The 9,097-nt window shown below is 42.7% G+C and overlaps 1 protein-coding gene across 11 annotated transcripts in view; it reads left to right on the top strand.

The window, feature by feature from the left end:
• LOC103381118 (dystrobrevin beta-like) overlaps nt 1-9,097 on the top strand; it is a 33,614-nt gene that overhangs the window by 14,988 nt on the left and 9,529 nt on the right. The window contains exons 11-23 of one of the 11 annotated variants that reach the window (XR_003050148.1): nt 326-397; nt 521-598; nt 743-827; nt 1,046-1,125; nt 1,606-1,719; nt 2,726-2,822; nt 3,097-3,117; nt 3,305-3,449; nt 3,684-3,773; nt 3,870-3,926; nt 4,980-5,061; nt 5,230-5,266; nt 5,705-8,181. Coding sequence is in view for 6 of the 11 variants with exons in the window: in XM_008313332.3 (XP_008311554.1) it covers nt 326-397; nt 521-598; nt 743-827; nt 1,046-1,125; nt 1,606-1,719; nt 2,726-2,822; nt 3,097-3,117; nt 3,305-3,449; nt 3,684-3,773; nt 3,870-3,917; nt 4,980-5,053 (904 nt within the window). In the remaining 5 variants the exon portion in view is untranslated. Of the gene's footprint in view, nt 1-325; nt 398-520; nt 599-742; nt 828-1,045; nt 1,126-1,605; nt 1,720-2,725; nt 2,823-3,096; nt 3,118-3,304; nt 3,450-3,683; nt 3,774-3,869; nt 3,927-4,979; nt 5,267-5,704; nt 8,182-9,097 lie in introns of those variants that run through there. The other 10 variants (XM_008313332.3, XM_017033806.2, XR_003050146.1 and 7 more) reach the window with 10 other exon arrangements.

Genomic DNA, 9,097 nt, shown 5'->3' with positions numbered 1-9,097 from the left:
ACACACACACACACTAACTCATTTACTACCAAACTGTTCTTTATAGACTGACATAAAAACACGCCCCTCAGGTTTATCACTCAGTGCAAATGACTTGTTAAACCTTGACTAAACCTACAGTCAGACCTATAAACACCATTTCCCCCCGAGTTAAATTTTGATCAAAGTTGTTGACCTTTGACCTGCAGATACAGTGGGAATCACTGAAGATTTTATTCAAAAGTCTCTCTCCCGATGTAACCGAGCCGTTCTGGCTCGTCATGATACTCCGTGTTGATACGGTGTGACCTCAGGTCGTGTGTTGACGTTTGTGTTTGTGTCTCAGCCCCTCCAGACCTGTGGACAACGCCAACGACCCCATGCTGCTCTCCTCGTCCTCACCGCAGTCCTCCAAACGGTAATGAGTTCATATTTAATATTATTCAACCTCTGCATCCCATAATGACATATTTACATTGACTACAGTGAATATTCTTTTTCTCCTTTTTTACCGTTTCTTTTGTTTTGTTTTTTTGTGCAGTTTGGCAGCCGCTCAACGTATGAACGAGGAACACGCTCTGATCGCTGCGTATGTGAATCGCCTCCAGAGCAGCCCACGGTAAGAGGCAGCAGGGGGCGCTGACATCAGGGGAATAAGGGGCAGAAACTGAATTTAAAATGCCACTCATCCTACCAGTGTGTTCAGGAAGGAGGAAGATGAGAGTTTTTGTTTGAATTAATATTTTATTTCGTGTGTTGTTAGCATGGACAGTCCCAGCAGACAAGACGAGGAGCACAAACTGATCGCCCGCTACACCTCCAGACTGGCAGAGACCGACGGCTCAGGGGTGAGTCTTCAACAACCGTCTGCTTTAATATATGGTTCATGAACAACGTATATAAAACATACGGATTAGCTGTTAATGGATACAGATTATCAGCCGACTCTTAGATTATATCTAACCTTCAACAACTCCAGGTTAAGAACGTGATGAAATAACAACACACACTGTTGAGTTCACAGTTGAATCTGACGTCTGAGTGTGTTTTCAATGTTTTTTTTTAGGTGATACCGAACCGCAGCATCAACTTTGATGTGAACAAACAGAAGAGGGAGCTCATCGCTCAGCTGGAGTGCAAAAACAGGTATAAATGTGTGAAGAGAAGGAGAGACGTGTGGTGTGATGTAAGTGTTAGTTTCTGTTTAATAATATGCTGTATATAAAGGAGACTTTTCTTAATATATTTGCCTTTTAGCCACACTTTACAAAATGATTAGCTCTGTAAAAAAAAAAAAAACCCTCCATTTTTAAATTGCCTTTATAGAGAATTACTTTGTGTCTTCACCACTGTCTAATTAGGTCACATTTATTGAGACATTTATTATGAATATATTCTTATATTTCTCTTGTTTTGAGTCTATAAAATACAGTTTTGTTGTTTATTCTTCAATTCTTCAGCTTCACATTTTTTCGGAGCACAATAACTTTGTGATTTAGTTTTTCCAAACCTGGCATGACATTCCTGCATGCCTGTTAAAAGGACTGCATAAACAGTGCAGTCCACACCAGACACAGATGAGCAGTATCCGTGCAGCATAGTTGTATTTTGTTATTTATTTTCCAGGGAGATCTTGGCCGAGATCAAACGTCTGCGCACCGAGCACGACGCGGCGTGCCAGCTGAGTCCGGAGAAAGGCAGCACCAACCCCACCCTGCTGGCCGAGCTCCGCCTGCTCAGGTAAACACAGAGGAACTTCATCTTTGCCTTTGTCCTTGTTTTTAACATTTCTAATTTGAACTGAAACATCCACAGAGTTGTGTTGATGCTCAGACATCAGGTTCTTACGGCTCAGATCTTCATTTATTCACTGTGTTGTTGTTTACTGCGGCGTCAGATCTGGCGGGAGAAGTGCTGCGTTGCTTTGCAGCATGAAGCGAGCTCTGACAATGACAGATGGCAGAGGCAGATGGTGGAATTTGTGAAAGAATTACTAATGTAAAAATAATCATTAGCATGTTTACGCTGTTTGATGAAAACACAACAAGAAACAGAAGAAACCCCAAGAGTGAAAAAATATATATTTATGTGTTTACACCGCAGTAAATAAATGAATAAAATCCACTTACTTTTTAAATATATACAGAGGGGTCTCAACACTACCACTGGAGGGCGCCAGACTCACATTTTCATATATACCATTGCGTTAAGCTTTACATTTTTGAAACCTGAGTTTTCCCACTGGAGTTGAATTTGTCAATTTTTTTCACTAAATATAGTGATTTAAAAATCTATATATTCTTAAATACATTTAAATTTAACCTCACAATTCTCTCTCTGTACATGACATGACATTTTATTTATTATTTTTATTAGAGTGAGGCTGACAATGATGTAGGATTGAGTTAAGTTTAGTGACAGCAAAGCCTTTGCTGGTTGGTTAATTATTTCAATTTAAAAACCAAAAATTAAATTTTAAAATGAACTGAGATGGTCTGTTTTGTATTCTGCCTACACTGCCCCCCCCGTACCCCCTGCTGGAGGATCTCTGACTTGTGCTCCTCCTGAGATCCTTTTTTTCTTCATTCTCACTGAGACATAAGTGTCTGTACATGGAGACGGGAGACGGTGTCTAGTCCAGTGTGTGTAACACGTGAACGGGATTTGATTTAAAAAAAAAAAAGTTAATTATCTTTTATTAAACGGACTGTGTGTGTGTGTGTGTGTGTGTGTGTGTGTGTTGCAGACAGAGGAAAGACGAGCTGGAGCAGAGGATGTCGTCTCTACAAGAGAGCAGGAGGGAACTGATGGTGCAGCTGGAGGGACTGATGAAGCTGCTGAAGGTGACACATACACATACTGACACACACACTGTTGTCTTCACTCTACTGTGTTGTTGTCACACCTTAGAGGCCAAAGCTTTCCTTTCATTTATTCCGTCTCTTTCCATTTACCTGCAGTAACCAGCTTCTCTCACCCCCTGAAGCCCTCCCTCCCTCACCCCCTGAAGCCCTCTCTCCCTCCCTCCCCCCCCCCCCCCCCCCCCCCCCCCCCCCCCCCCCCCCNNTTTCTCCCCCCCTTTTTCCTCACAACTTCTCCACCCTGTGGCCCTTTTAGGACGAGGAGCAACGACAGGCAGTAAGTTCCCCTCTGTTGTGTCTGAGCCTTTCACTTGTGGATATTAAACATTCTTCCTCTGTTAAAGAAGCCTCTGTCTCAGCTTCATGGTGAAAATGTCAGCTGTCAGTTGTAATCACAACAAGTGAACTGAACACCCAGGTGATGACGGATGAAGTGTAACCTCCCTCTGAAATGCACCTTCTAGGCGCAGGCCGCTGGATCTTCTCACGCCTCTCCATCTCGACCCAGTCCATCCACGGTCCGCACTGTGTCTCCGCAGGCACACATGTACCTGCCTCAGGACTCCCTGGCAGGGGTGGGTGGTGACGTACAGGAGGCCTTTGCTCAAGGTAAGAGGGATTTGAAGTAAATGGAGCGTAGATTTTTCCTCCGGCACTCGGTCTCTACATTGGTGGGGGTTCGAGTCCCTCTGTCTTCAGGTTCACAAGATTTAAACCAAATTCAAAAAGCAGTGATTACTGAAACTCAAGGGACCAGAGATCATCTAATTTCAGGTTACAGTGCCCTCTGTTGGAAGTCATTGAAGTGAATCTTTAAAGTGTGACTTCTCTCCTCTGGCCCAGGTTCCAGGAGGAACCTCAGAAATGACCTCCTTGTTGCCGCAGACTCCATCACCAACACTGTGTCGTCACTGGTCAAAGAGCTCCACTCAGGTATAGTCACCACCAGTGCTGTCTGTTGTCACTGATGCTAATAGTCGTCAGTTGTTGCCACGGTGTAACTTGAATTCCTCTCGTCTTTCTGAGCAGATGAAGGTCGGGAGGAAGAGGAGCGATTGTTGAACGGGAAGGACAGAGGTAAGTGAGGTAATCTGAGCGGAAAGAACGCAAACGATGAAGCTTCAAACCGAGGCTTTGTTAACATTTTTTTTTAAAACTGAGGTTCTCAAAGTGGGGAGCGGGGACCCTCCAGGAGGCACCCAGCTATTGCTTGGCAGGAAACTAACATTTTTAGCAATTCTTTTAGCCATCTGAAGAGGGGGGCGTTGTCAAAAAAGTTTAGGAAACTTTTCACGTACTAAATTAACACAATCATACAGTGTGTACAAAATACAGTGTCAGTAGTGTGGTCGTCTACAGAGAAGACAACAATCGTCCTCTGTTTTTTAACTGGTCATATGAAAAAAAAAAAAGCTGAGACCATGAAAACTTTTGTAAAAAGCCCAAAATAGGAGTGATCTCATGACAGTGAAAGTTCCTCTAAAATTACAACCATGTGACTTTAAATCTGAGCCGTAATTGTTGACTATGACAGAAGAAGTCTTTATTTACTGTAGTGTTTTATTCAACGTTATTTAACCCAACATTTCAAGTCAACTTTGATGGTGAAAAATGCCAACGTAGGACCAGGTTCTCGTCGTGGAGGCTTCCAGACGGCGGCCCCTCTCCTCCAGCTCTCCAGGGCATGCATGAACTCATTCTGGGATTAGGATATAAACTCCCTCTCTCCCCCCCTACTGGAGACACAGGTCAAAGTGTTTGATACACTTATGGAAATAAGAGTTTTATAATAAGAGGTCATTTAGACAAGCAGTAAACGCGTCTCCAGTGCCAAGAGCTTTACTGTCAGCACGTCTGTGCAGAGAAACCAGCCTCACATTTAGTTCATCGAAGTACTTAGTTCGCTATTACTGAAAAAGTAGAAGAAAAATCCAGCTGGATTGAAGTTGGATGAGGTACAAAAATATAATTTTACGCCACAGAGACTCCCTGTCTTTCGCTCGACTTCTGCTTCTAACTTCGAATGCTGCCCTTCAGCTGCATGTTTGTGTCCTCGCTGCCACGTGACGGCCGTCATTAACGCGTCGTCTCACACTCCTGATTAACGGAGCTCCTCCACTTCCTGGTCCGCTCTGTTAGATACTAACCTGCTAACACGCCGGCCGACCCACAGGGAGACAGACCTGAGGCCAGACGTGGTCCATCGTGCGTGACCCACACAGTTAAGTCCCAACATTTACAGACTGTTCTTGGTGAATGTCAGCACCTGTCCAACGCCGTCCTCTGTCCGTTTCTCTGTGTTACGGCAGAATCTGTTGCACTTCAGTTCATTTGGAGACATGTTTTTCTCTCTCACTCCCTGACCACCGTCTCCTCCTCTCTTCAGCAGGTTAAAGTGATGGAAACAGAAGAGAGACACAACAAGAGTAAGACTTTGTTTTTCACTCTAATCACTGACGATTTTCAAACGTTATCGTTTATTTATATCCTGTGCTATGTAGAATGGTGTATTATTAAAACTGGAGCTGACAAACTAATTAATCTCAGAGTTGTTGTGAATAATCAGGAAAACTAAGCTTTCCCATAAATGATGTGAAAATAATTATTCTGTATATTTTTGTACATACTGTAGCAATGGTTTCACATCTGTTTTCATGTTGTTTTGCGAATGTGTTAAAACGCCTTAAAAACTTGATCTGAATAAATTCAACAATTAATTCTAATCAAGGGTTTGCTAAAAAAAAAAAAAACTTGCAGCTTCTCTGGTTGTTTTTCCTCTTTTTACAAAAGCTAAAGATAAAGACTGAAATGGTCTAAATGGTCAGTAATAAAATAAAACATCAAATACTTTCTCCGTCCTCCAGGTTGAGCGGTCACCGCGGCCAATCACGTCAGTCCTTCCAGGGATTTGAAAAAATATCTTCTCTGCGATCTTCATTTCAACCAGTGGGGGCTCAGAAGCTCCACTGCCAATCAACCAATCACGATGCTGGACACCAAATGACCCCACGGGGGTCCCCTACTGATGTATAGCTGTGATTCTGTGTGTGTGTGTGTGTGTCCCGTCACTGTTTGTTGTGATTTGACAGCTGCAGAGCTTGAGCGCGGACACTGATAACCTACTGATTTGTACTGTAGCTCATGTTTGCGCTCTGAGTTTTATTGGTTAGTTTTTTTTTTTTCGGCTGGTTTGAGTAAGTCTAAGAGAGATGATGTGAAGAGAGGAAGAAAAGTAGGTTTGAGGAAGGATTTGTGAAGGTTGTGAAAAAGTGTTGAATTTCCAGGAACAGGATGGAGGAAACAGGAAGTGAATGACGAGGGGGAAAAGGAAAGATAAAGACGTTGAGGTGTTAAAGTTTCAGCACTGTGTGCTCTGTATTTATTCATCTGTTCTGATTGGCTTTGGCTGTTTGAGTGGGTCAGTGTGAGCCAGTCTGCTCAGACAATAAGCTTTAATGGGAAGTGATACCCCGCCGCCGCCGCCTTCCTCCTGCAGGAGTCACAAGTTAAAAAGCCCTGGTCCTGGACCAGGTTCTTGTCATGGTGCTGAGAGCAGCTCAGGTTTGGTCCCAGTCTCTCTGTGGTTTCCTGGTGCTGCTGTGAGACAATAGATGAAGAGGACATATTTGATTACTCTGTGTGTGTGTGTGTGTATATGTGTGTGCAGCCCCAGTGGTGAAATAACTGACGCTGCAGCCGACAGTTATCGTCTGTCCGTATCTCTGGTCTGGACTTCGTTATTCAGACCTCAAAAAAAAAAGTGACAAATGTTTTGAATTGTTGTCGATCCCTAAACCAAAGATGTTTCTCTAAGTCACGTGGAGCAGCAGCAGTTGGATTTATTATTATTATTATTATTATTTGTTTTATTTATTATTTACTAGTTTAAAGACAGATGCCTGCATACTGAGTTTTTGAGTCGGTGTGACTTTTTTTTTTTTTTCTAACTTATAGTTTAGAAAAATTGACTTTTGAAAATCCACACATTTTCACACATTGATGTCAATACATTTTTATACATCCGTACACACAAGCCATATGTTAAAAAAAAACTGTAAAAAAAACATGTATCCCCTTAAGAGAGGGTGAGCTCTGTGTTGTCAGCATACTGACTACATTACCCATAATCCTCCAGAGCATAGCAACTCATGGAAGACGTAGCGTAGTTGAAATGCATCCATGTTCTGTTCAGTCAGGTGAATTACCGTACAGCACCAAAACAAAGCCGCACATTTGACACACTGTGAGTGTGAACACACACACAAATGTGGCTTATAGTCTGTCATTGGTGCAGAGATGATGTGTGTGTGTGTGTGTGTGTGTTTACACACATTGTTGTAGAGGTTAAACACGGTGCAGTTTTATTTTTCGTGAATTACCATAATTCAGTTGTGCATGGCTTTGATTTCAGAATCTAAATCTGAGTTTAGCGTCTTTTAGAAGCAGCGTCAGGTTGACGTCAGACTTTTTTTGTTTTGGCTCTTTTACTGCTGTTTGATCGCACTTGTTTGTTGAAGCTAAAGTGAAATGAAGCTCGGTGGGATGTCGGACCACCTCTGACACCAGCCTCTAATACCATAGACTTATGCTATCGCTCTGTTCTGGGGCTGAAGCTACTGCTTGTTTTTCTAAAACAAAAAAAAAACATAAAAAAATTATTATATTATTGATTAAATCAATTGTTTTATGTCATTAAATGATGAAAGCTGCCACCGGAATTAACACGTGAAGCTAGAGAATAATTAAAGTCATTCAAACTGATTGATCAATGATCAGTGTAGCTATTTATATTAATTTGTTGAAGCTGATTATTGTTGATTGATTAATCGTTAACTGCTATTTAACAGCAAGCCTCCATGACCCAAAGTGATTTTTGTTAAACCTGTTACAAAGTGTGAGACATTCAACACCAACGACGTTGTCGATACCTTTTTGGCCGTTTGTGGTTTTTCCTTGTGTGCCTATTGAAGTATGTTGTATTTTTTTTTTCTCTCTAATGTACATTTCTGGAACCTGGATGTGTTTGTTTGCCCTGCTCTCTCTCTCTCTCTCTCTCTCTCTCTCTCTGTCTGTCTGACCGACTACTCGCAACTGGAACGTGATAATTTCAGTCCATCTGTGATTGACAGAGTGTTCGTGTTAGTTTTGAAGGTCCCATCTGTGTGTGTGTGCGTGTATGTGTGCGTGTATGTGGGTATGTGAAGGAGAGAAATCAAGACTGACAGGACAAACGTGTCCAGACACGCAACTGTAAACACCAACGCCAGCTCTGAAACCGGCCCGAGCCGACGGTGTGAGTGAGACGTGTGGATCAACTGCAATAAATAATATTTAACATCTGTGTCTGTGACCTCGTGGACTCTTTGTCTTGATACTTCAAACGCAGCACGCTTGGTGGGTTCATGTGTCAAAGAGTTGTCTTTAAATATAGTCGTCGGCTCACAAATACACCGGTTAGCCCACGCGTAGCTAAAAACATTAGCCTCAGAGATGGATAAAGCTAGCCCCCAAAAAACAGCTTCAAATGAAGCTAAGAGAATACAGGAAGTCGGATTCATTTGCCCCAGAAGTTAAGTGGAAAAACTCAAGGCCTGCTGGCCGAACGTGGCCCGCCACCTCATTTTATTCGGCCCACCAGATCTGAACATGCATGTGTTTGTTGAATAACTGTTTATGTTTTGATTCCTTCGTGCCAAGCTAATGTTCAGTGACTAAACATTAGCTTACATTAGCTTGGCACGAAGGAATCAAAACATAAAGAATGAGGTGACTTAGCCTAAAAAAAATGTTGAAAATGAGTAGCAAAGGTAAAGCAACATTTGAGGAAGAAAATGCTAAATAATAACCTCAAAGATAATGCTAGCTAATCACTAGCGCCGTTTTATTTGTTAGCCAACACCATAGATGCAAGTATCCCCAAAAATTCCGTCAAATGTCCTTACACTAAAACGTCTAAAAGGCCTCTCAACCTTTCATCGTCTCACTTTCATGTTCCGACGTCCAGACGTTTGTCCCTGATTTATACCCTCATTAGTGTGGATGAGCAGTTCTCACTTTTCCCATGAGCCTCCTCCGCAGGTCACGGCTCTGTTGTGCGGGTGTGTGTATATACAAGGTGGGGGTGTGAACTCCAGACTGAATGAAGCTCATTCAGGTCGTCTGTGGCTCTTTGACCTCACTGACTGCTATAAATAACAGCCCACTGTCGACCCCCCCCCCCCCCCTCCCCCCCCCCCCCCCACCCACGCGGTGTCTGC

The sequence above is a fragment of the Cynoglossus semilaevis genome, chromosome 7 (assembly GCF_000523025.1).
Source record: "Cynoglossus semilaevis isolate Cse_v1.0 chromosome 7, Cse_v1.0, whole genome shotgun sequence".
NCBI classification, from domain to species: Eukaryota; Metazoa; Chordata; class Actinopteri; order Pleuronectiformes; family Cynoglossidae; genus Cynoglossus; species Cynoglossus semilaevis.
This window is presented reverse-complemented; position numbering and strand designations above follow the sequence as displayed.